General features: G+C 43.0%; 2 protein-coding genes and 1 non-coding gene across 3 annotated transcripts; 1 reads left to right on the top strand and 2 right to left on the bottom strand.

The window, feature by feature from the left end:
- Nucleotides 1-337: 337 nt before the first annotated feature.
- zdhhc8b (zinc finger DHHC-type palmitoyltransferase 8b) lies at nucleotides 338-20,742 on the top strand (the record flags this gene model as incomplete). The annotated part of the gene is made up of 11 exons (XM_044020461.1): nucleotides 338-384; nucleotides 9,113-9,234; nucleotides 12,114-12,271; nucleotides 12,767-12,939; nucleotides 13,392-13,494; nucleotides 13,821-13,912; nucleotides 15,139-15,271; nucleotides 17,204-17,309; nucleotides 18,428-18,534; nucleotides 18,674-19,743; nucleotides 20,294-20,742. Coding segments are annotated over 11 exons (2,244 nt in total), but the record flags the coding sequence as incomplete, so codon positions are not given.
- A 2,150-nt stretch (nucleotides 20,743-22,892) lies between these two features.
- On the bottom strand, nucleotides 22,893-27,300 carry ranbp1 (RAN binding protein 1). Its single transcript, XM_044021039.1, has 6 exons — nucleotides 27,175-27,300; nucleotides 25,357-25,532; nucleotides 25,098-25,255; nucleotides 24,752-24,880; nucleotides 24,523-24,591; nucleotides 22,893-24,095 (listed from the first exon to the last, which is right to left on the bottom strand). Exons 1-6 carry the CDS (start codon nucleotides 27,187-27,189, stop codon nucleotides 23,944-23,946), a joined length of 699 nt encoding a protein of 232 aa, XP_043876974.1. The 5' UTR covers nucleotides 27,190-27,300; the 3' UTR covers nucleotides 22,893-23,943.
- On the bottom strand, nucleotides 24,236-24,364 carry LOC122767369. The gene has a single exon (XR_006360216.1). It is a non-coding gene; the product is annotated as a small nucleolar RNA SNORA77 (small nucleolar RNA).
- Nucleotides 27,301-27,366: the final 66 nt, after the last annotated feature.

Genomic DNA, 27,366 nt, shown 5'->3' with positions numbered 1-27,366 from the left:
TTGTTGTGAAGACATTTAAGATTTGGGTTTGGATCGTTTGAGATGGTTAAGGTTAGGATAATGCGCTCGGGAACGCATGTGTCCTCGCAGCTGTAGATGCGAGACAAGTGTGTGTGTGTAGATGTGTCTCTCTCCCAGTCTGTGTGTCTCTCTCTCTCGACCCTGTGCTGTATTTCTGGAGAACCTCATCAGGTTTCAGATCAGTTTCTCTTGCTTCCTCCTTCCTGCTTCTTTGCAGAACTGCTGAGTCTTGAGCAGCCAGTTGCTGGTTAAGTGTCTGGCAAGTGGCAACATCGCCCTCTGTTTTGGCTGGAGCTAAAAATGTACATTTACTAAAATAAACCGAGGAGTAAGATGCATTGGACAGCTTAATGGACATCTTGGGTATTCGCAACCTTTATTAAGCCGGGAATAATATTTCATCTTCCTGCTGTATCTGAATCTCATAGTTTTCATCAGCCATTTGAATTTCTTGTATTGTCAGAACTACGGTGACCCGTCTTTACCAGAGAGCATGTTGTTCTTTGTTTGTGCAGTGAGCCTCTGCTTCAAATCATGAAACACACGCTTTGGCTTGTTTGTCTGATCGTGCCGATGTAGAAACGTGGCAGCTCGGTGTCCTCTACAAAGCAGTGCACAAACAAAAAGTGTTGTTTTTTTTCCTTTTTAAGCCATTATACACTTATACAAACGTATGTATTGGTATTATATTACATTTCTGAGACAGTTATCCTAGGTTTCTACTGCTTCTGCTATCACTGGAGCCTTGTTGAGGCTGTATTTACTGTCCAACACTGAACGCAGACTGAACAACTCTGTCCGCCGCTTCTTTGAGTCATAACTCTTGGAGTCCTTGACAGGGGCCACATATACAGGCTGCAGTGCTCGGCGCTCAGAATAAGAGTGGCTAGGAATGTGACACAGGGCAAGCCAACTTCTGCTTCGCCTCCCTACATACCAGCCTGAAACTAAATGAGCAGTCCCGCTAGCTGTTAATGCAGGGGAGTCCATGTTAGTCCAGCCCACTCGTGCACAAAGGCCAAAATCCAGATTGGGCTCAACAGAGATGCATATTTGAGATGGGCAGTTGGACAAATAGAGGTGACTGTCCTTGCTACTGTGATTTAAATACCCACACATACTTACTACACTTGTCTTTTTAAGCCTGTGTCTTTTCCCAGTAAGCCTCATTTATTCCAACTGACCTATGGCACTTTCCCGTGGGCAGCCTGACAGGAGGCCAGCACATGTGTCGTCACACCTGGGGGAGATTTGCACTCCACACCCACACACCAGCAAACACACTACACACGGAGGCTTCATCCATAATACTACTCTTTCATTTAAATATTCTGTTTAATAAACAAATAGTGTGCGTTTTACCTCAGTTTTTCATACACTGGGCATGCACATGTCAGTGTAAACAGGATTAAACAGAAATGACAGCCAACAAGAAACAACTATGGTGTAAAATGGAAGAAGTATTTTTTAATATTGGACAAATTACACACTGAGCGTATCGCCGGCGCCACGCCTCTTTGCATTACCGTAATTACACGGTGGTTTGTGCCACTGGAAAAAAAATTCTGAAAGCTTGCAGTCCAATGTCAACGGTTATTACGGTAATTTCACTGACGCCGTTGCAGGAAGTGGGCAAATCAGCGTCTATCATCAAATATCACATTTTTAGACAAACACTCGAAAAATTCTATTGTAAATATGGTTTATACTTTTCAAATTTCAAAATTAAAATGCATATTCTCTTATTCATGTGCACCTACAGTGGGGTTTAAACCAAATTCTGCTTTTTTGTTGTTAATACACTAATTTAACACGTCAATAACTGCCAGGTATTGAAAGTTCAAAGATGTTCTGTAAAAATCAGGCAAAAGCACTTACTCACAGGACTTTATGGAAACAATAAAGTCCTGTCACTGGTGTGAATGAAGCCTGAGGATGAGAGCGTGTGTTTTTCCATTACAGTCTCAGTCTCATCACTATTTGTTTTACTGGAGCACACAATGCTGGGGTTTATTGGCTTATTTTGCAGTTTGTGTGTATGTAAGTTTTGTGCTTCAACAACAGCAATGAAAGGAGAGGTGGATCAAATGTGTGTGTGTGTGTTATACTTAACAACACATATGGAGAGTAGGAGGATAAAGGAAAGTAATGTGATGAAAGAAAGGTGATGCTAATCCCCTCCCATTGACACACTCACACTTACAAGCACACACATGACCTCATTCCTCTCCCATATGGAAATATTTGTTTTTATCAGCGAGTGAGATCCAGCTGGTGGTATCTGCTCTCACACAAAGCTTAACCACATTAAGAGACTCTGCAGGGAATTTATGTTTCCCCGTTAACAAAGCTTTAATCCTCTGACTCACTTGTATCTGAATGGTAATGTATTGTGCATTCGCAAATCAAATTTTAGACACTAAAGTTCTTGGTGCATTTCAACTATTGATGTAAATTTGGAGTGAAACCTTTTCCATTAAACATGAGCCTCGTACGCACAAGAATAAACTGCTTATTTATCGAGTTGAAGCTACATTTGTGTCTGAGGGAATAAAAGAAACAAGTTCTTTCCCGACAGGCAATGAAAAAGTCAGTGATGAATATGTAAAATGCAAAGCATGTGGAAGCACATATTATTAAATATCAAAAAGACTTCTTATGCACCGCATGAAAATGCTAATTACCCTGAGATGAAATGCAGCTGCTATAGTTAATTCATCGTTCCTCTGTTGTCCAGAATGAGTTGGAGAGTCCCTCTCCAATCAAGAAAATGTGTTTAACTCATTGTTTCTTCACTTGGATGATTGTCTTGCTGCTTTTACAGTTTCCAGCTGACAGTGGAAAGTTTCTTTTTGCTCAGAATGTCAGTTTAAAGGCACTGGTATGGGTTTGTGTGCACCGTGTGCGTTGCACAAATTGCGTCATCAACGCAATATACTTAAGCATTTCTTGAAAATAAGCTTTTTACCCCTTTTTTAAACAGCTACTAGTTAATTAACAAATTAACATTATAATGGTATATTGTGCCATTAAATCTATTATCTCATCAATTGTGTTGTCATTTATGAATCGGCTACTGTTTTGACCATAACAACATCACATAATTAATGGTTTCAGCTTTCTCTAATACTGGTCTGAGGGTACGGTTTGGACAAAACATGTCATTTAAAAGAGACATATTATACCCTATTTCTCCAAGTTAAAATAGTTCCCTGGTGTCCTAATGAACATGTCAGAGACATGCTTAAGGATGAAGCACCATAGCAGTTCAATAACCCTGCTAAACCCGCCCCTTTCAGAACGCTCGGTTTTGTGCCATGCAAATGAGACACAGGCAAACACCCACCCACTTCTTCCAGGGGGTTTCTGATTTTTTGTCCTTTTTACTGCGCTCGCTCGCTCAGCTCCTGTTCCCTCCGCTCCATTCCTCTCCCCCTCCCTCCACTAGTTCTCTGACAATATCAACATGGCAGCGTGTGCGGAACACAGCGAGAGTGCCGTCACAGGAAGAGACGTCCGACACAAGGATCAAGCCGAACACTGCCGAACTGTAAATCAGTTAAAAACACTTAGGAAGAGCACTCACTTAGGTGAGCTGCGTAAACTGCCGCTGTATGTGACTGTATCAGACTGAGTCTGTGCTCCGGTCATGGAGGACGTACTGAACAAATATTTTAATTAGGACGTGTCAGAATGGTCAGTTATGAGCTCTATTTGACTTATGGTCAGTTATGAGCTCTTTTCTTAAAAATGTGTGCGTTTGTACGTCGGTGAAATACGTTCGCTGACTAAATATGGCGACCGCTGGCTGCAGTCTGATGCGAAGTGGTGCGAACACACAAACACACGTTTGCTGACTTTATCCGGCACATTAGCTTCAAATATAAAATGTATCCACTGGACACACAAATCCTCTGAGGCTGTACGTTTGTGTAAAACACTGTGCTCCACTGTGCAGCCACCAACAGCACACTTGTCCCTCCGCGTTGACATAACACCGCTCTTCCTCCCTCGCCTGCACTCTCGCATTTTATAGGGACAAGGCGGAGCTAAGGTGGAGCTCTCGAGGTAAATTTACTGGTGGGGCGGTAACATTTGCGGTGAAATGCGCAGGGAATTCAACATCGAGTGTTTTAGGGGGACTGAGTATTCTTTTTCCACACTTTGCGACTGGTAGGGCCTCCAGAGTCCCAAATAGTAGTATTAAATAAGTATTAAAATCATTAAAATAATATGTGCCCTTTAAAGGTGTTGTTTTGGCTGTGGTGACTCGTGATGGCTGTTGGTTTGTAAACATTTGTAACATCCAAAAATACAATCATGAGCATGAGCATATGCAACACAGTGTCTAGAATCTGTGAAGTCACTGCACATCTCCAACAATAGATAATGTAAGGAGGGAAAGAGACGCAAGGAAGTGAATTTCATGATGATCAATCTATGCAGCTCTTCTGCCGTGACCTGCCATGAACAGCACTGCTCTGCGCCTCCAGCAAACATCCCTGGCGTCTCCACTGACAACAGGCCTGCTGCTGCTGCTGCTGCTGCTTCTGCTGCTGCTGCTGTGTGTGTGTCTGTTTGTGTGCGTGGAATACAAAATGCCATGTGTGTGAATGCAGAGCTTCAGGTATTTGTTTGCACCCGAGACTGGCAGCTCCCACAGGGATTGTGTAGTGAGTAATGCTGGCATTCATGAATCGTGTGAAGAGTAAAACAATTTTGACAGCGAGCTGTGACATATTTCTGAATATTACTATATGCAGATTGAATCTTGGAATCTTGAAGCTGAGTGAGTTCCTTGTAGGAACCAATTCCTATATTCTGATCGTGATACATGTATGTAAATTGGCCGGTGTGCAGCAGGGCAGGCCTTCCATTTTGTCCCACTGGGACAGCTTTAATGAACTAATCAATGGGATGACATAGCCACCATGTGCTATAAGTGCTCCCGGTGGACTGACAGCATTGTCTAATGTTACACTTGTCAATCACTCTTGCTCGAAAGCGCCGCAGTGTTTTATGGGGCTGAGTTTTTCATCATCACACTGTGAATGACGAGACAAACACATGACTCACTGAAAATAATCTACTGTTTCATACAAAGTCAACCTTGAAGTCGGATGGAGTGATAAGTGCTGGCATCGCTCAGTGCGGAAATTAGTTTTTTACGCAGTTAAGCAAGGTTCGAAGCTAGGAGATCCGAGGGAGAGACTCACCGTAAAGTCGCTGCGCCTTCATGTCAAGAGGATTCCGTTGAAGTGGTTTGTGTATCTGGTGAGGAAGCCTCCTGGCCACTTCCCTTGGGAGGTGATCCAGGTCCCAGAGAAGACCACACTGGAGGGAGTGTCTCAGGGAACTCTCAGAGGAACCGGTGGAGGAGTGTCATGGACTTCCCTGCTGAAGCTGCTGACCCTGCAACCCAGATCCGGATAAGTGGGAGAAGACAGACAGACCCAGATTATGTGATGGGGAGTCAAATTACTACCTTGAGTTGGACTCAAGCTGGCCTGGGTGCTCTGCTCATGTTACCAACCACAGCTAACACCCAGAAATAATAGAAGAACCCTGTAAACAGTGATAAACACATGGCGAAAGAGTGTTTTTATGCTCCGTCAGCTTAAAGGATTGAACAGTTCATGGATGTTGCTAACAAGTGGCCACAAGTTAAACTGTAAAACGTCTAACATTAAGAAACAAAACCACTTTATTAAATACATGACGATCGCGTGTGTAACACGGGACAAGGACAGCAGTCCAGTTGAATAGAAAGTCACACTCCAACCATAGCTTGACTTTCTGTCTATACTCTGCGTCTGTTCTCTGCATGACTCGGTTTCCTCTTTGATCCCCACCAGCAGCAGGCCCAGAGTTACTAAAACATCAGATAAAAGAGTAACTTCAAAGACAGGTCTGCCTTTTCTACGCCAATTCAAAAGGAGGGGGCAAATAAAGAACAGGAAGATTTGAGTAGTTGAATTGCTTGGGGATGTGCAGTGGCTCTGTAGATGGCTTTTATGATAAATGTGATTGTTTTAGAGCTGCGACTGTGCCAACAGATCGATCCTACCACTTTAAAAAAAACAAAACACATTTAGGTTCTTCATTAAGTAGCTAATTAGGATTTTCCTCCCTCCCTCCCTCTATAGGATTTCCACAGTTTATTTCAGTGTTCCAACCAGAATTGTTTTTAATCAACAGACTCGAGGCCTGCATCTTTTTTGGGTGACTGTCAATCTACTCAGGTTTCCAGAGGATTTGTGTCCCGAGTGTTTTTTTTCTTTTTGGTAGAGAGAGCTGGATTATCATCACTAGGAGGCCAAAGTGTTACCCTTAATCTTAATACTCAAAGACAGACATCTGTATTCAGGGCCGGCTCTACCTAATTTTGTGCCCTAGGCGAGATTGTGTGTGTGTGTCCACGAGCGTGTTTGTCGCGCTCAAAAGTGACTGTATACTCGTCACTAGTCGCCTCGCGGCGCCCCTCCAGCAGATGGCGCTCTAGGCGACCGCCTATATCGCCTATGCCAAGAGCCGGCCCTGTCTGTATTACTGCAGTGACTGAGGGTTCATCAGTTCGCTGAGGCTAAGACTCTGTATTTCAGTGCCTGAGCTGATGCTGGATGTGTGTATTTTATGAAATAACTGTGTCTTATTGGTGTAAAACAGACGCAGCATCATTGTTGCCCACAAATAACATGAGCTCCGTTATTATTATTATTATTATTATTTGTATGCTGCATCCTTGAACTGAATGCTCTTGTCGAGCATGAAGTCACCTGTTGACTCTGGCTGTCAAATCACTTCCTGTGTGCTTTGTGGACGTGTCACCGGATGACACTGCTGAATTTTTCTGAAATATATATTTGAAAGCCTTTCGGAAGAAACTGGTGAATTAATCTATCATGAATATTGCTGAACAAATTTCTGTTATTCAAAAAGGAAACAATGAATTGAAGCTGTATTGTATGCAAGGTTATTTAAGCCTGAGCGTCACCCAACTGGGGAACTTGGGAGGTTCTGCGTAAAAAAACAAATTGTGAACAAGATGGCGTGAAAAGTGAACCCTGAGAGAATATATTGATGCTGTGCATCAAATTAAACAGCAGAATCTGGGCTACAACGCTATTTTTATGTGACAAACACGGCTCAAATTACAAATAAATTAAGTATTACATATCAAACTTCGTACGGAACCGCTGCGTCAACCCACTCGCCGCATTTCGCCGCTGTAACTGTAAAATTGCTCTCACCTTTTGATGTTTATCCGCGAAAAGGTAGATTTTTCAGTGAAAACAAAACTCCTGTCGCGTCAGACGGACTTCCTGTGTTACACTCAAAACATTCCTGGTGTCTCTAGCTGACATAAGGACCCGAGGGTCCTGCTGCCTTTGGCAGCAGCCATACACGTCACATCCGGGCGTTTTGCTGCTTCTCATTGGCTAACAAAGCTGTCAATCAAGGCCAATAAAGAGAGACACAGCTCAATTGAGCCCTCTGGTGTTCGTTTTTGGAATAGAAAATATGTAGAATTATGCTGGAACTTTGATACAAAGCCATAGAGTGTTTTATTGAACACTAATAGTGACATAAAAGTGAAATATGTAGTTTAATACATGATAAAATACAAATGGCACCTGTACTTTTCTGCACTCAAAACTTTACTTGATCAAAGTCAGACTTTGCAGAGCTGATGTTCACATGTTGTACTTAGTTGTACTAGTTTTACTTTTTTCTAATATGGAGTATTTGCCATGGTGCAAGATTCAAAAAGGTCAGAATAAGTATTGTGTAAAATAAATATACTTGATATGTACCCAAAAGGCTTATGTATTAAATAAATTATTAGTTATTTTTATAAATACACAATCCAGCTTCAGTTAGTTATCATTTCTAACCCTAGTTTATATTTTTATTTCAGTTAAAAAAATGTTTTTTCAATTTTAGTTTTCATTATTTCGTTAGTTTTCTATTGTGTTCTTTTGTATTTTGTATATTTATTTACTTTATTAGTATTTTCAGAATACAAAATACAAGCCTGTTTACAGGTCGCCCGGTTTGTATTACAATGAAATGGAAATTTTAACTTTTTTTTTTTTTTTTAAATCTCTGTGAGTTTTGATCTCCTGCTGTGAAGAGATAAGCATCATCCCCAAGCTCTTTCCAGAACTTAAACTCAGACAGAACCACACTCATTATATTACAGCACTTTTGGCAGCAAAAATGCTTCTTCGGTCCAATTCATTAGGTCCAAACTGTTTGATGAGCTGCAGGCTTTTCTGTCCTGGTTGAAGTATCATGGTAACACAAGCAGTAAAAGTGGCTTGTACACAGTGTTGATGATGGTAACCAAAGTCTGTGGTCTTAACCAAGCTTTCAGTCTCAGTCACATTTCCCTCCCACGCTGTCGACTCCCACACCACTACGCTCGCTGTCAGCTGCTCGCCTTTCCTTCCTCATCTTCGACAAAGAAGTTGCACATATTGGAAGGATGAATCAAGCCCACACTCAATCCAGTGTGCACTGGTCAGATCAGCTTATCGCTCTGCAGCCGCCGCTCTAAATTATTCAGCAAAGTAACAGCAGGTGGGGTGAGGGGAGGACGTATGGTTTGAAGATGATCTCTGGGTACAGTCAGGTGAAGATGCCATCATTGCTCATCTCCTGATACCGATATAAACTCATGAACACATCGTCATCATCGTCATTCTGGAGGTGGAGGCCTCACAAACTTGAATTATGATGAGTGGAACGTGCCTTTGTTGTAATCAGGATATCCTACCACTCATTATCTGGAGCTAGACTGGGCTATAATTCACTAAAAATATACTTAATGATATCATGATCTAATTTTCTTCAACATTAGTGGAACAAAAGTTCAATGTATTGATAAAATATTAAGGTTATATGATGTCACTGTCTCTCTGCTCAGTGTGATCTAATTATGAGTATTGATCTAAGACTTGCAAGAATGAAAGGGACCAACGAGACTGACAATGTCATAATTATTACTACTTAGACTGGAGCAACAGAAACACACTGTGATGGTTTTTAAATGTGTTTTTTTGAAACCTGTCCCCTCATGTCTCTGCAGGTGCCCCTGGTTGACTAAAGTGGTCTCTCCCGTTGTGCCTCTCTACAATGGCCTGGTGTTCCTCTTCGTCTTGGCCAACTTCAGCATGGCTACCTTCATGGACCCTGGCGTCTACCCCAGAGGTTTGTATGAATGTTTCTTGTGGCACTTTTTGCTTTTATATTAGCGACAGTACCTGGTAACTGGTGCTTTATTTTAATAAAAAAAAAGTTTGAGCACTGGAATAATAGACATGCAAATTGAAACAAGGTTCAATGTTCTTTTTGATTTTTAAAAAACTAATCTTTTGGTGGTAAAATATCTATATTTTCTTGCTTTGTCCACAAACAAAAGATTGAGATTAAGAAAATCTCTTAAAAAACAAATGCGTGATTATCGAAAGAGTTGATTATTATTTTAAAGTTGATCTACTAAAGATGATTTACTAAAACAATTACACAAATGCAGCGATAGACTCATCAAAACAGTAAAAGGGCGTAAAAATGACAGGTGTAGAAAAAGTAAAAAAGCAATGTGTTTGGTTTAGTTTTAACCCTTTTTTTGCTTATTGTTCCCATAGTAGTGTATTCACAATTTAAAAAGAAGAAAAAACAAAAGTTTATTCAGAAGAAAATACTGTAGTTGTACATGAACACCAGGCTTTAAATGAACATAAATTAAATAAAACATATTTCAAATTACATTTGTTTGAGTCGCCTGCTTCCTGCAACCGCACGAGTGAAATTACCGTAATAACCACACGTTGGCTTTGACGTGCAACTTCTCAGCTTTCAGAAACTGTGTAGCAGAATTACGGTAATACAAAGTGAAAACATTTCTGCGATAAAAGTATTGGACCACCTCACACTTCACACCCTCCCTTATATATAGAGGATTTCATTACCCCAATATCTTCCTGTTATAGCCTGTAAAGGCCACGCGCTCCGCGTGCACTCGACGCCGGTGGAAGTTCCACAAGCCTTGGTGATGCGAGGTGCTCTGCGTGTACTTACTGTCCACTGCTGGTGCACTCTCCCCGTCCTCAACACAATCTGAGTTAAGTAATGTTGATTGAAGTCATCCCCGGGGATGTTTGTAATGTGCTTGTAAATGATAAGCACCTGTCTTCAGAACAAGCTTTCCCTGACCATAAAGTGGGTAATAATCATTGGCTTGTATAAAGCTCAGTTTATCTGCTTCCCCCGGAGGTGACGGTGGCCTTCTGCTGCCTCTGCCCTGCTGCGTTTTATGGACAACCGAGGGATGGCTTGTTACCTAAGCTCTTGACGTTATATCTCAGGGGCAGCAGACCCACCAGTGAAGCTGGATTGAAATGGCCTCTGCTCAGAGAACCGACAAGGAATAATCATTTCATTTTGTTATTTTAGTTTAAAATAGGCCACTGCTTTGGAAGCATAAGTGCTATTTGTGTTTGTGTTGGTTCGGCAGATGGTTTACCTTCACAATCGATTTGAAGAGACTTGAGAGCCATAATAACAGAGCAATCTCCCACTGTGAAAACTGTTTATTTCTGTGCTCTACCGTCTGTTTCCCCCTGCATCCTCTGTGTGTTCAGCTACCTGCACTTTTATTGCACCGTGGAGTCATTTTTCCCCGAGTCGAAGCTGCGTACAGGTTGTTTCAATGTGCCCTTTCATCGGCGGAGGACAAAAACCAAAAGGCTCAGCGCTCAGGTGCAGCAAAGTAGCACAAACAGAGTTGCACCAAGGACAACAGCGGCGCCACTTGTTCTTTCATGATAGTGTCGAGGGGAAGAGTAGGCCACACGTCCATGTTTCGGTCAGATAAAAGCACCATTTTTGAGTTGTGATAATGTGGGATTTCTGCGTGACGCGCAACTCAACAGCTCGAGTTGTGCATGAGTCACAACGCGCTTGTTACTCAGTGTTGACGTTAAAAGCAGAATCCATTCTCTCTGCCAGCTAACAAGTCTGGGTTTGCATCCATGCCTGTGTGTGCGTTGGTATTGGGACCCACTTTTTAAATGGTCTGTTTTTCTGTAGCTTGATGACCACTCAAAGCTGCTTTACACTACAGTTTTTGCCATTCACCCATTCATTCATTCATGTGCAGCGCGTTTTCTATTACACATCTTTCATACCCATTCACACGCTTTTCCACTACGCGGTCCCACCACGCCTCGCCTCGGCACAGCTCGACTCTACATGGTTCAGGTTGTGTTTCCATTACAACATGGTACCTCCTCAACGTGGGCGGAGTCATCATAGCACAGCTGCATGGAACTACGAGTGACTTGTAAAGCAGTTGTTTTTACAGACTAAATACAACCAGACCCCGCTGTTCAATAATTGAGATTTTAGACGTTTCTGTGCCAAATGTTGGAGATGAAGCAACGTTTTCAGGATTGTTAAGTCTTAATTCGGTTTGATTCTTGTACCTCTTCCTGTGACGACACCCTCTGACCAATCAGTGGCCGGCAGTCTGACCACGTCACGCATAGTTTCAGCTCAGCTCCCTTGGAAGCTACTTAAAGAAGTAGCAGGTACCAGGTACTAGGCGGGAGGCGGGACCATGTAGTGGAAAAGTGGCAATGTAGACTAGACAGGAACTGAACCCACTACCCCCGCTCCACCGCTGAGCCACTGTTGCCCCACTTTTTAAAGATGAAGAGCCAATTCCCAACTTTACTCACGACAAGAGCAAATAATGTGTTACAAGAATCACAACTTCAGTTCATGCATTCATTTTAAAAGCCTTAAACATAAATCTTAAAGCTAAAGCCTTTGAGTTCAATGCAATGTTCCCTCCGTTTGTCTTGACATGAAATAAATCACTTCCTGTGTGCAGCTCGTAGCAATCTAAACACACACAGTGAGACAGTGAGAAACACAGAGAGAGTCGTGTGGAGGCTTAGTCAGCATTGTGCAAAGTTGTTTGATAATGGTTTTAAATCTGTGGCTCCCGACCTCGTCACTGCTCTGCACCTGTTGCCTGTGTGTGTGTGTGTGTGTGTGTAAAACCTGTGTGCGCTTCTCCACAGCGGATGAGGACGAGGATAAGGACGACGATTTCCGGGCGCCTCTCTACAAGAACGTGGAGATCAAGGGCATTCAGGTCCGGATGAAGTGGTGCGCCACCTGTCACTTCTACAGGCCGCCTCGCTGCTCGCACTGCAGTGTCTGTGACAACTGTGTCGAGGTGTGTGTCTGTGTGTGTCTGTCTCTGTGTGCAAACTTTGTACAAATGTATACATGCATTACTCCCTAATTTACATAACTAGGTCAACATGAGCGCGGAGAATGATTGATTATATAAACACAATTACGTCTGATCTGCTGAGATTTAGAATCTGAGACGTGTACTAAATATAAATCCACACACTTTTCCACAACGTTTGTAATATTTCGTGATAGAATTAAAGATCAGACTTCATCATGAAACGCAGTACTGTCATTAGAATGGGCTTTCAAATCCTCTATGAAACAGGATGTAGAATTACATATCATAATATCTATTATCTAACACGAGACTATGAAAACAAGGAAGCGATGAAAATAGCCTGTAAAAGGTCAGGATTACACGAGTATATTCAGCATTAGTATCTATTGTAGCTTATAATATTGAACATGAAAATGTTCTCTAACAATTTGAGAAAGAATATATTTGTGACTGTAACGCTCTCCTTCCTCTCAGGACTTTGACCACCACTGTCCCTGGGTGAACAACTGCATTGGACGGAGGAACTACCGCTACTTCTTCCTCTTCCTCCTCTCTCTGAGCATCCACATGATGGGAGTTTTTTCCTTCGGCCTCATGTTTGTCCTCCACCACAGAGAGAGGCTAGGATCGCTGCACACGGCCGTCACGTATCCTCTCACTGGAAGAGCCCACTTATTTAGAAAACGGGTTTGTTTTCTTTAAAGGTCCAGTCTGTAAGAATTAGTGACGACTACTGGCGAGAAGGCAGTGGTTTGGCAAGGCTTTTAAATATAGACAAATGTTTCTTACAGTTAACCCATTGAGTCGTTTCAGGGTCGTTATTTCCCGGACTGATGGCGTCTTTATGGGGGAACTTTTTTGAAATGTCCTTAGAGCTGATGCTCCCTCAGGCTGTGGCCTCCTGCAATGACCCCGCCCTCTGCTGCGTGTCTGTCCTCCTCTCTCCCCCTGACATGCTCGTCTATCCCATCTAATAACGTCTTCAAAATGTTACCTTTCAAAAAAACTGGCGCTGGCAGTATGGGATTTTTTCTTCCGGTACATCTTGTAATGTCACGCTCTCGTGCTTGCTCTCGTTGCCCTTGACCTCTGCGCCCAGTCTGGTGGTGATGTGCATTGCGGGGCTTTTCTTTATTCCAGTCATGGGACTCACAGGTTTTCACATGGTGCTTGTGGCTCGAGGTCGAACAACCAATGAACAGGTGAGCAGACGCCTGTCCTGAGACGCACACACACACACACACACACACACAAACGGTCAACACCTGGCGCTGCCTCAGTGTCGACATGTGAACTTGCTTGAGGGCGGCAATGAAATATTTGTAGAATCTTAAGAATCACTTCTTTCACTGTCCACACAGCCACACAGTAAACGCACACATGCTGTAAAAGGAACGGATAGCACGGATGCTACCGAACGGCACACACATCCATTATGAATCGCCCTCTTTATATTCAAGCTCTGGACCTCGGTGTCGATTTGTGTGTGTGTGTGTGTGTCTGAGGCCTCGCACTTTGTCTCCCTCAGGTGACCGGCAAGTTTCGTGGAGGAGTAAATCCCTTCACCAGGGGTTGCTGTGGCAACGTGGAGTACGTCTTATGTAGTCCTCTGGCACCTCGGTAAGATGCGTGTGTGTGTGTGTGTGTGTGTGTTTGTGTGTGATTATGCACATGAAGGTACAATCTAAACAGAGCCTATAACATCCACACTATAACACCATCTAACAGCAGCAAGACGGTATTCCCTATGTTGTGGGGACCTACATCTGTTTACACAGTCACATTATGGGGCCTTATCTTCCTTATGGGGACAAAAATAATGTAAATGACTACATTTTTAAGGTGAGGACGTGACTGAGGTCAGGGTTAGGTTAAGGTCAGAGGTCAGGGTTAGGATTAGGTCAGTAGTAATTATGGTAAGGGTTAGATTTAGCCTCCAGGACATGACTGTAAGGCAACGCAATGTCCTGTGAAGTCATGGAAACCAGTGTATGTGTGTGTTTGTTTTAGAGAATTGATTCAGTGTGTAGAACAAGAGTTAACGGGAAACAGAGCACAGTCAATGTGTTTTTCTCTCTTGCTTGCTATTTATGTGTGTGTGTGTGTGTGTGAGTGAACACCCATTCTATATCATATAGGGATAGACCCCATCCCATAAAACTCAATCGTGTGACTGCAGAGAGACAACAGCAGGTGGAGTGATATGCTGTAACTGTCTATATGTCATTTCATGGTCTGTAATGGAATTTTTAAGTGTTGTTTTTACAGTGAATCACTTAAAAATCCATGCCTCCATATAACAAAAATGCTCCAATAACACGAATTATGTTTGTTTGTTTTGAAAGGGTGAGTTGGTTTTTGGGGGGAAAACTCCCTGTGTTCCCACACTAACCATAAAACACTAACAGATCTTTAATTGTATTATAAATGAGCCCTGTAAGACTCACGGAGAGACTGTTATCTCAGGAAGTCCTGTGTGACTATTAAACTCCAATTTCTTTTTCTGTTTCCTTGAATTATATTGATTTGTGTCAACAAATAGACCAAAAAAAAGGTAGAAAATGACTTTTTACAATTGCATTTTCTGCCAAACAAAACAGATGAATAAACAGATACATTAAGGCTTAATGGGGTTATATTTAGCTCAGTGAGATGGGAAAGTAGGGAGTAGTCATAAAGAATAAGAATGAAATGATGATTTCATCCGTGTACCCAAAAGGTTAATGTGGGATCATAGTGGACTATTAAGTTTGATGTATTAGGACTGAGATATTCATCCTGCTGCAGTGTTAACACTGTTGGGTTATGCGTATTACAAAGTGGACTGAATGTTTACTTCCACACAGGTACGTGCTGGACCCCAGGAAAAAGCCCCACGTCAAAATCCAGCCTCCGTTCATCAGACCCGATCTCTCAGACAGACAAATAACCATTAAAGTCAGCGACAACGGCATCCACAGCACCATCATCAGCTCCAAGGTCAGTTAATCATGGTTAGAGCAGAGCACTTGTGCAGCTAATGCTTTTTTATCAGGTGATGTTTCCTCGTGTAGATCTTACTGCTTCTTCATTGAAGTTCTATTACTTCAAATGGAATATCCTTAGATATTTGACATTAGTTATTCACAGCAGGTTATATATGCTACAATTCAGTACTACTGCATATATCACAACCGATTAGTTAATCCAAAAAAAATAGTTCAGGGAAAAAAATAAAACAGCAGTTCCCTGACCTGATGAAGTTTCGAGCAGATCGGTCAATGTATGGCCAAGTTACAGGGCACTCCCCGTTTCGTGGCGAAATGGCGGCTAAATTCAAAATGGCCGACATCGAGCTGGGTCAAGTCTGTGGCCGTAGACGTGCTCGGGGTCGGTCTCTTGCATCACGTACGAGGTTTCGAGGCGATCGGTCAATGTATGCTGAAGTTAAAGGGCACTTCCTCTTTCGTGGCGAACGGTCGAAAGTTGCCAAGCTTCCGATGGTCGCCATGGCCACGCCCCTTTGAATCCACGAAACCTTTCGATCGCGCTTTGCCTTTGATGCGTCGAGCACAAATTGCCGTTTTTTTTTTTTTTTATGTCCGTACGATAAACGCGCTCGGGCGAGTTCGTTCATTTACGAAAACCGTGCAGATCATTCTTCCTGCTTGAGTTGAGACCGTGGCATATGCTGAATCTGTGTTAGAATGATGAGGGGAGTCCTTGGTAAATGTTCGCCCATGTAAGGGATCCCTGTCCCTGAAACGTTTGGCAACTGCTGTTTTTATTGCATTCCAGCTTTTCTGTCTCTGCTTGTAAAAACACACCCATCTTATCAGCCTAAAGCCCAGTGCGGGGGTGCACTTTAGTTTCCTTTTAAGGTCTAATCCTGCAAGTCAAATTATTTTCTGCAGTCAAAGTTTGGTCAGGGACAAACTTTCCCGTTCACTGAGATAAAGAGACAATTCTCTCTCTGTGTTACTATTTTGTATCTTTTCTCTGTATCTTTTTATTTGTATACAGTGTTTTTGTGTTTTTTTGTGTTTTCAGCCATCTCACTTATGCTAGCTCAAAATGGCTGTTCCGAAAAACAAATCACTTCCTGTGTGCAGGAATGTCTGACAATGGTTTGAGTGTAACAGACATTTGTACATATGTCAAAATTCAACACAACATCTTTAAGGGAGTTTACATATCAAAGTGTGTTTGTATCGCCCTTCTTTTCTTTGTTGACACTTGGTCCTGTTAGCGTAACTGTTAGCAAAGATGGCGGACACTGTTTACATTGCAGGAATGAGCTCCCGCCCGCCTACGAGTGGGTCTAAAAAGTGCGGAATTAGCGTTGCTGTTTCAAGCCTCGGACCAAGTGAGGTTGGGAAGCACAATTTTTCAAAAAGAATACCTTAATAGTAGTAATACATAGCTAAATGCACATCTGTGAAGTAGTCTGCACATGTGGGAAAATATGTAAAAAGAACTCTGATGCTTCAGAAATGAATGTGAGATGCCTGATAAACTGCTGAAAATGACAACAAAAAAACTATTTAGTTTACGAGGACTATCAAATTTGCTCCATGTTTCTATTTGAGGGTAGTGGCCTGAGGATACAGCAGCTGCCATTAGCATAACACACTCAAATGACTCTGGCAGCAGGTCTAGTTCCATTATAGGTAATGTAGACGCTTGGTTGAGAGATGGATGAATAATAATAGCATTAATAAAGAAGCTTGTCCTCCACCTCGCACAGGTCTGACAAAAGAGATCGAAAAAACTATTCTTTATTGTGAAGAAAGTCCCTAAAAAGCATTAAAAATGAAGTAGAGCAGCTGCCTAATGTCGCTTTTACTACTACACAAACGGTGTGTGTCGGTGTAAACCTGACACTGCATTTGTTCTGGATGTGTTTAACGTTGGACTCTCTCCTCTCTGTAGTCCAAAAGCAGCCTGGATGATCTGGAAGACAAAGACACTCAGCCGCCGCTGCCTCCTAAAGCTGACAGGTACAACCAGCTGAAAAACCAGCTGACATCCAGCGAAGGTATGAAACATACAAACAAAACCTGCACCCTCCCTCTCGCCCGTCAGTCATCATCAATCCCATTTCTCTTTCCTTTCAAGGACTGCACCAAATGGCATTTGCATAAACCCTCCCTGTAGATCACCATTTCTTGTTTAGCCTAATAAATGTCCACCCCAATGGCAGGTTGATGGCCTTCACTACGCCAGGCCAGAGAACAGGCGTGATTTGTGGCGAGCTTGAGCGCTCCATTTACCGAATCAGCATCAGATTTGTGGTGTGATGGAGAAATTTCGGAGTGAATCATTGCAACGTGAATCATCCGTGGTGCTTTGCCAAATGGAGGGAGGGGAGTGGAGTCTACAATCACTGCTCTGACTAAAAAATAATGTGCCTCTCAGACTCCTCCGTGTAAATTAGAGGCCGCCGAGGAATCTAGTGATGGCGCTAGATTTACAGCGAGGGATGTCTGCGAGCCGTAATGCGCTCTTTACTGTGTTGCATTCAACAGTATGAATTTATAGTGTGAACCTTCAACAGCAGGTTTCCTTCCAATGTCATGGTGCATTATGTTAGGGAGGGAACGCTCGTCGCTCCTCCATGCAGCAGCAGTGCAGCTTGATGGTTGTTTAAAGTACTGCAGCTGGTCCGAGTGGATTGTACAAGCACTTCACAGCAGAGAGTTATTTGTATCTCACTAGAACACAACACAGGAACAATGACGCGCCTCATTTCTGTACGCCACTGTCAAGGTCAAGGACAATCTGTAGGAGCACAGATGGTGTGTTTTCCAAAAGTCCAGTGTGTGAGAAATCCTGTAACAAATGCAGGATTCCTCCGCTCACCCTCTGGTGGCCTTCACACACCGGAAAGAAGGTCATTCTTCTTTGAGTGCATAGTAAACTGCATAAAATACATATAAAAGGCTTATTCTAAGGCCACTAAAAGCAAATTATTTCTATTTTAAAGCTGATGCAAATATAGAAATGTTACATACTGGGCCTTGAAGAACTCAAGTCTCTCCATCTTCTTTATTCCTATGATAAAATGTAACTCTAAAGCCTCTATAGTGACATTTCTACTCTCATCACAGCGTTCATCTTTTTCCTTCTGTGTGTGTGTGTGTGTGTGTGTTGTAGAGAGTTCTCTTTCTGGTAAAACGCACCCATCCACTCCAGCGATGTACAAGTTCAGGCCATCCTTTGGCACCATGCCTAAAGTCCACTACCACACTGCTGGAGAGAAGGTAAGACTGGATTTGTTTGGATTAATGTATTAATATATATACATTTTTGGTGTTTAGAAGTAGGTCCAGGTTAAAAGCCATTTTACTCATTTACATTTTACCCAAAAACTGTAGAATTATTGTGCCGTTTGCTCTTCAGATTACCATGCCGGATGATCGGAGGACGTCAGCCATCTTGGAAGAGGGCATCCTTAGTCACGACTACCGATCCGAGCCAAACCTCGATCTGCCCGAGTACACCAACGCGACCCTCCACCGCACTTTCCAGTCCTCTCCACTCCAGCTGGACTCTGAGCCCGTCAGCTCGCGCTCCGTCAGCTTAAAGCAGGGTCACCGCAGGCTGGAGAAGGGCCAGCTCCTCGTCCTGCAGCCTCACACAGCCACATCCACGCCCTACAAGAGTGTCTTCTCACCTAACACGCTCTCCAACCGCAACGGCAGTCTGTCCTATGACAGCCTGCTCAACCCTAACATCTCTCCAGCCACTGCCAGCGAATGCATGGCCCACCGCGGCATGCCGTCCATGGGCTTCCACTCGCCCTACCTGCCCACCAAAATGTGCCACATCCGAGAGCCTGAAATGCAGAGGCACCAGGTTGCCCCCGTCGTCTACAGCCCGGTGATGCCGCAGAGGGGGGTTGGCAGGCAATCCCCGCACCAAAGGGAAAGGGACCCATCACCAGTGCGCTATGACAACCTCTCTCAGACCATCATGGCCTCCATCCAGGAGCGAAAGCAGATGGAGGAGAGGGAGAAGCGGCATATGCTGCGTGGGCACTCTCAGACTCACATCTATGCCCAGGACTCTGGCGTGTTTGATGGGGGCTATGGTTTGGCACATAATGCTTGCTATCCAGATGGGCCTCGTGGCCCTGGCTCCAGAGGCCCAACGCCTCCAGCCTACGGAGGCTCCAGGGACAACCTGGTGGGGGTCGGGCTGTTAAGCTATGGCCAGCGGACCCCCGTGTTGCGCCACGCGGGCTCCGCACTGGGCCGCGCCCCTAGGACTTCATCCACGTCCCTGCACACAGATCACAGTAGTAGTAACAGCAGCCAGAGCAGGGTCACTGGCCTTGAGGGGCCCTATCGCTCCCCGGCCCACCAGCCCCACTCCCCCGCTATGCCCCGCTCTCCCTCCTACTCTCATCAGAAATTCTCCTACATCAGCGCCCTTGAGAGGACAGACTCACCTCGTCTCGGGGGCCCAAGGTATGAATCCTAACGTTACTGCTGTGGGACTGCATGTGCTGTACGGAGGGAATGTGTTCTCACTGGAAACCCAGCTCCCTGTGTGGAAGACATCCAGCTTTTCATGAGAACTTGTGTTCTAGTGAAGCTATGTGGTGTGTAGTATATACTGTATATCAGGGGGCCTCAAACTCAACATGACCTGGGGGCCAGTGAACTTCTAGTCTGGTCTGGTCTAGTCTGGGCGGGGCCAGTCAAGTGAAAAAAGTTGTTTCGTGATTAGAAATGAAAAATGACATCTTGAAAAATATTTATTTCATTACAAAAAAGTTCATTTTTGTATTATGTCAACAATTGTGTGTGACTTCTCTTATTTTTTTCCCTTCTGCATGCTTTTCACCATCTGGTCTAACATTTTGTAAGCCTTTCGCTTCATTTAACAACTTTTTCTTTTGCCATTCCGTGTGCCTGTCATTTTCAACTCCCTGACATTTGAATCTGAACGTTGCTCCAAACGTTGTGTTTGAACCATTTCTCTCTCTCTCTCTGTGTTCCTTTCTTTCCCATCCAGAGAGGCCATGAAGGTTAACGGGCAGACGGACTGCCACCACGGCACCCAGGGCGCCAACCTCAGCCCCGGCCGCCACAGTAACGTCAAAAAGGTGACAGGTGTGGGAGGCACCACATATGAGATATCTGTGTAGGCCACCTCCAGTGACCACGGCCACTCCGTTATCGAGAGATTCTCTTGTTTTTGGTCTTGACGACGGAAGAAAAGCACCCCGTTTTTGGCGGTGCAGTCCAATCTGAGGATGCGTCCGCTCTTGTGTAGGTGTGTCTTGCCAAATGCCTGTTTGTTTGTTCCTGAGGGATTGGTTGTCAGGTGGTTGAGACTGTACTGTATACGTGTGTGTGTGTGTGTGTGTGTGTAGTGTCTTGTCATCTTGGTTGTGAGAGTTTTCAGACGTGTTTACGTGGATAAGCATATACGTTGTTCCAAATGTCACGCAAGGCGCTGGAGAAAAAAAAAAAGATCCTCACTGTGGCACAGCTGCGAGACAAGACTACAATGGTGCTTCACTTTAACCTGTTACTGTACAAGAGTTTGAGAAGTTTGACAGATGAGATGCGTTCACGGTAGTCGCAGGAGAGGCTGGGAAACCTGATATCAAAGAGAATTTCATCTTTAACTTTTGAAAGGTTGCGTTTCAGATTCAAAGATTTATTAGAAAGTATAACAAACGGCAACTTCATCGTAGTGCAAAATTATTCTCTCAGGAATGAGCGCGAACAGCAGAGAGGTTGTCACGGGATAATATTTTGACATGGATTATTGAATGTGTTTTTGCTTCATCTCATTGGAGTGCAGGTGTTGATAGGGCTCGAGTTTAGCTTATAGCCTTTAGATGCAGCTTCTGTTTGGACGTCACTGTGTGTGTGTGTGTGTGTTCTGAAAGATCAGAATACCTCATCCCATCCGAGTCCAGCCTTGCACCACCAAAACAAGTCCTCTGTTAATGTCGTTTAAAAACGTCTATGTAAATTAAGATTATAATAGTATTTGCAAGGGTAAAAAAATGTGGTAAAATGAAGATGTTTACCTATTCATTATTTTTTTGTAGTTTGTTTTTGGTTTGTCTTTATATATATATATATATATATATATATATATATATATATATATATATATATATATATATATATATATATATATATATATATATATGTATACCCATCTGTCAAAACTATGCTTGATACATCTTGTTTTTATACAGATACTTAAACCTGGTATTATTTTGAGTGCTGTTGCTTGTTGATAAATTATATTACACGGTAAATAAATGATATCAAGATTAATGGGTACACATTCATGAGAGTAAATCTAGCTTGTTCTAACTTGCAGTGTAAAAAAAATAAACGGGATGAAATGTTATGAGCTTAGGGTAAAGAGGTGAAATACTGAAGTCAATCTCGGACAGGGTCAGTATGTGCTGTCCTCGTGTGGAAGAATGGGCTTTTAGATGATAAACCGTATCACAACTATAATTATGTGCAGCAGCTGTCCGGTACAGCTCCCACCTCCGAGTTTGAAGGTTATTTTTTGCTTTTACGGAAGTCTTAAAACATTACGTTGGACTATAAATCTATAATATCTAAGGCGAAGATTCCACAACATTACCCAGGGCGTAGAGCGATCGACATGGTCCAGCTATGTTTGCGTTGAAGAAACCATTGTTGCCTTTTGAGATGAAAAGCTGAAGTGACTGATGGAAACACTATTGTAGAAGTGTTTAATGTTGAGCAACAAACACTACATACAGTTTAGAACTGTATTAGAAAAGCAGCCGTTGTACTTGGTGACACACAAGCTGGTTTGATATACAAGTACTGTTTCCAGGAACCTTTTTTTTTTTCTTCTTCTAATTTCTTTCCTGTTCATAGTTCTCTTTTTTCTTCTTTCAGAGATAAGTGTTAAACGTCAAAAGCTGAGGTGCGGTCTTGCTTTCTGACAAGGTTGGATGTTACTGAAACTTGCTGTACTTACAACCTTCTGACCTTTCAAGGTCTCACCCGGCTGCCTTACTTCACGTTATAATGTGTTCATGGAAACACAAGCTAATGTTCATTCACGATTTATCAAGTGTTTTTAAAAAAACAAAAACATTTCTGTTCTGAGGCTGCCGCACGCAGGGCTACATGTTTAGTCAAAATCTGGGCAACAAGAGCATCTTGAAATATCTGAATAGACCCATTACGTTGCTGCGTTGCCTGAACGGAACCCCGTTTGACCACATATCAAAAACACTGTCGATGTCATTCCTCTCTGCAAGACGACTGCCATTAGTCCAATATTGTTGTTTTAGGGATGGACATCACTGCAGGTCAGGGACCATTCCTGACACTTGGCAATGAATCCATTCAGCCATGAGCTGATTTTGTTTTCTGAAACTCAAATAGAAAGTTGAATATGTATCAAAACATAGTATAAATGTATATACGTTCCTATTTTTGTGAAGAGGAAATGTTTCCCAATGACCTGATCAAAGTAAATAAAAGTTTCCATCTCTTTGAGTGAACAACATTGACTCTTCTTGATGAAACCTTTTCACTACACAAATGTTCAACAACTACCCCAAACAAACAAACCCGGTTGATTTAAATAACCCGTGTGGTGTTTGACAGCTTTTATTCGAAGGTGGAGGAAACATTCCAAATCATTTGAGCGCAAATGAAAAGCAACATTTCATCCAATGTACATGTATTTACAGATGCACTGGCACTTGGATGCACTTTAGAGGCAAGGTTAAGAACTTATTTAGTGGAAAGAAAAAGGAAAAGGGTGATGAGCACACACCTGACGGGGCACACTCAGTTACATATACTCCACTACATGCTTTAAAGTGTGGGAATGTTATGACCTAAACAATACAAACTATTTCCTGGCTCAGAACTTAAGTCAGAGCATCACTGCACCAAACCGTGATGGACTGTTCACTTTAGACTCCATGGTATTACAGAAAAGAGGGAAAAACTAAAATGCTTAGCTAAGTGCATCTGATCTATCGGCGAGCTCATCTGATGCTCCTCAACTGTCTGGAGGTGATTCCTCTTCTCGTCAGTTCCCAACAGAACTGATGCAGGAAGGAACTGAGGTGGGACTATTTCTACAAGGCGTTCGCTGAGAAGTCTTCACCTTACTTGCCGTTTCTAACCGTGGAAGCATGGAGACCGAACAGGGTAGGAGGACCCACAACAACAAATATTTCTCTATTTTTGATGCACCTGCATAATGCCTGGTCCCTGACCCTGTGCTGCTTACAAGCAGGCTACATTATTATCCTCTGCCCTTTCAAAAACACACCTCAAAATAATAAAACAAAAAATACCCCAATGTGGGAATTGTCACTATCACAAGCCTCTTTTCACAGTTTGTCAAACGCTTCGTTGAACTGTAGATGACAAGGATGGAGAGTGTGGCATTCCACAGTGCAAAGAGGTGAAGGGATGGGAGGGAGGTGGGTTTTTTTTCATAATTTCTATAGCTTGTTTTTTTTTCTCCCCAGTGGCATCAAGGACTTGTGATCTTGAGGCAAAACAGAATTTAAAAAAAAAACAAAAACTAATAATATGCAAGTGTCCAAATTCAGTTCTTTTAAAGTCTATTGTAGAAAAAGAGGAAAAACTGATAAATTGAAGAGCAGCAAAGCGAGTTCTTGGTTCTCAATTCTTCTCCTCAGCCTTTACCTCCTTTTTCTCATCTTCTTTCTTCTCCGTCTCCTTTTTGACCTCTTCCTTCTTGTCTTCTGACACCTTGTCCTTTACCGAGAGCTCCTCCAGCTTCTCTACCACCTTGTTCGTGCTATCACCATCACCTGTGGAAAAGCAGCGAAATGAGCAGTGAACCACAAAGCTGGAACACGCTTTTTGTGCCGAGAAAACATTTCTTAGATCACTGGTTTAAGCAGATTTTACTCTAGTGATGAGATTATGGAATAGTGTGAAAATCAGAATTGTACTTGTAGCAGAACATAATGACACCAGCCTTTTAGAAAGACAGTGAAGTGTTACATTCTGCATGTTCATGTAGCAGACAGAAAAAGTTCTAGGCTGGAGGCAGCAGCAAAGAACAGAGTGAGTCTGCACACTCGTGACATTTGTATACATGCCACACAGGATGACGAGGTGTCAAATGCTTTTAAACTGTACAGTGCACATTGTGGAGCACCTTCACTCTTCACTTAATGTGTAACCTGTCTGTAGAATTAATTAGAAGAAATTAAATGAACAGGTGCTATTTACCCATTTCCTGTAGATTCTTTTTGGCCTCCTCCTTGCACTCATCAAACTTCACCTTAAACTTCTGGGCATCTGTCAAAAGAAAAGAATTAAGTATGTATCAACACCCCCAAGCTGTTGTGGCAAAAAAAAAGAAAAAAAAAGGTTAACGGACTTCAGCTGTTTGCCCGTGCAATGTGATCTAGGCAGAATCTAATCGAATGTTACACTGGGTTTGATGTACAGTACTTACTTTCTGCATTTAAAAAGCGTATTGCCAGGAGTTCAGGTTTGGGACATTCATCGGCATAGTCTGCTAGTGTGTTCCACACCCACGCCCTGTCACTGCCTGCGTTGGGCTTCAGCTCCATCGTGGGTAGGACTGCATTTCACAAGAACAGTGTAAGCATACAGGCAACAGTAGGAGAGTCTTACATGCATTTTAGGCTTGGAAAGTTGCTATTGGAGTAAACCTGCAAATCCATTTCATTATAAAGACGGTTTCCAGTCTCCTTTAATTTGTTTACTTATTAAAACAAAATGCAGTTTCTCATCCTTTCAAACCTGTATAATGAATGATCTTTGCAAATTTGACTCACTGTGATGATTAGCACAAATCTTCAGGGTCCGGTCTCTCCTCATGAGGAGGCGGATTGTGCCCTTCTCTTTGTGTTTCAGCATCTTGACATCACCTGTTCCTCTCTCCTTCCACTCTGGGGGGTCGTTCTCAGAGGCAAAACGATATAGTTTGGCCCGCCTGAAAAACAACAACAGCGTTTTACATCACAATGGCCGCTTCATTAAGCAAAGACAATACGGTGACTTCACAGTCAAACGCTGGCCAGCTAAACAGCTTACATTTTAAAGAGTTCCACTTCATCCTCTTCTAATGTTTTCACATCCTGCTCAGGAAGGGACACGATGGGCTCAAAGTGGGGATCGTGATTAGTCTCATCTGCACCCTCTGTGGTGGTGGTGGCGGCGACGACAACAGCGGTGGTAGTGGTGGTGGTGTTGTTTTGCTCTTCCTGGTCCTAACAGGGGAAGCATTGAATGGGTAAACACGAAAGATGCAGAGAGAAAAATATTCAGTGACCTATTCTGCACACATTTAAAGTGATTAGGCATGTGGTAGAGGACAGAAACAAAGAGGTCCAACAACTGACCGACAGGCCTCAGACGCTTCAAATAGAGGGATTTGGGGGCTGGTTATAGAGCTTTTGTCAAGGGAGGAGGCGTAAATCGCAGTTGCTGATCTAAGCATCTCATTATGTGCCACATTAACATACGTGGCAAAGAAAGCATGCAAAGGCAACTGTTATCTATAAGGTAAGTAACAAACACTCAGGATAGAGCATGTTGAGACTGGTGGACACTCGTGCCGCATCATTACAAAATACATTCACCTTCCACATTATTAGGTACACAGGACTAAGTGGCAAAAGTGGCGCTAACTGGTCAAAGATGATCTTCATACCTTGGTTGTAAGTGGTCATTTTCTTTACTGCTCTTATAGATTTTGAGAGTCTGATCATTCTCCTCTGACGTCTGACATAAGGCATTATTTGCCCATCAAACTGTCACTAACTAATAAATTCTCTTTCACTGACCTTTCTCTGCAAAACCTTTACATATTAACATTGTTGTGGTTGAACAGCTGGACCTAATAAAGTGACTGTTGAGTGTAAGGCTGAGCATCTTTAAAAGAGAAAACCATGCCTCCAACTCATTGCGGGTTTTAGTGAGTTAGCAGTATCCCGATGTAAGGGTTCGTTCATAGCGACCAAGCTAACGGAGGTACGCTGAATTGCTACTACTGACAATTTAGACAACAAACTTGTTGTATAGTTAGTTAAGTTAGTTTAATGACATGAACGGTTCCAGAGATTTTAAAAGTTTAATCTTGGCTTTCTTCGGCAATATTTAATAGTTTTTCAACTGTGTTTTCGTGAGACAATTTACTGAAAAGTTGCCTAGCTAGTGAACAAGGCCTGTTATATGCGCGCTAATGCAAAGCTAAATGATGGACTTATTTACCTCAATTGGTCTGTGTCAACTACATTTAAAAAGGAGCTGGTGTGACAGGGTCCGTAGTGGTTAACTGGCTCTTAACTATCTGTTAACTGTCGCAGTTAACAGTCCGATGGACTTCCGGCGCCCTGCTAAAACAAGCTAACATTAGCCAGCGAATAGTAGCAAGTGATGTGGTTGGGAGACAAAGGCAGGGATCAGTGGACCTGGCCACCCTCTTTTTCTCCGGCCTTTCCGGTAGATGCACATCGTGCCCTGCCCCGTTTAAACCACTGACGACCGCAATAGTTTAATGAAGCTCTGCTCATCGCCTTTCCCAATCACACGAGCTAATGCTAACATGCCGACTCGCTGCACACCTTTTGAGTCATATAACTCTACGGAAACGTCTCAAGAATATAAAAACAAGGTGGACATTTCTATCTTCCCGTTATAAACTTATTTCACGACACCTCGCAGCCTTAAAACACATACACGAGCTTTTCTGGCATCACGAGTGACTGCATCATTGTCGGCATTTCTGGGTCGCAGCTTCCTCGACAAACTTTCTGACAAATAATGACACGTTTAAAGCAACGTTTGCCACCCAATTTTGATTTTAAAGACACCAGAAGGCGTTAGATGACCTAAAATGCGTGACCTCACCTTTGGGTCTGCCATATTGGTGTAGATGTTAGCAGATTGTGGAAGTAGTTCTGTAGATTCAAATCCTAAACTGGCCGCCGTTTCCCTCCAGCTACGTTCACTTCCTGCTACAGCTTTCGCGCGCCGAATTTCCTTCTACGTATGCACGCGCTCGCAGTACGACAGGGAGCGCGCCACCCTCGCTTCCGGCAG

Source organism: Solea senegalensis, linkage group LG3 (genome assembly GCF_019176455.1).
Source record: "Solea senegalensis isolate Sse05_10M linkage group LG3, IFAPA_SoseM_1, whole genome shotgun sequence".
Taxonomy (NCBI): Eukaryota; Metazoa; Chordata; class Actinopteri; order Pleuronectiformes; family Soleidae; genus Solea; species Solea senegalensis.
This window is presented reverse-complemented; position numbering and strand designations above follow the sequence as displayed.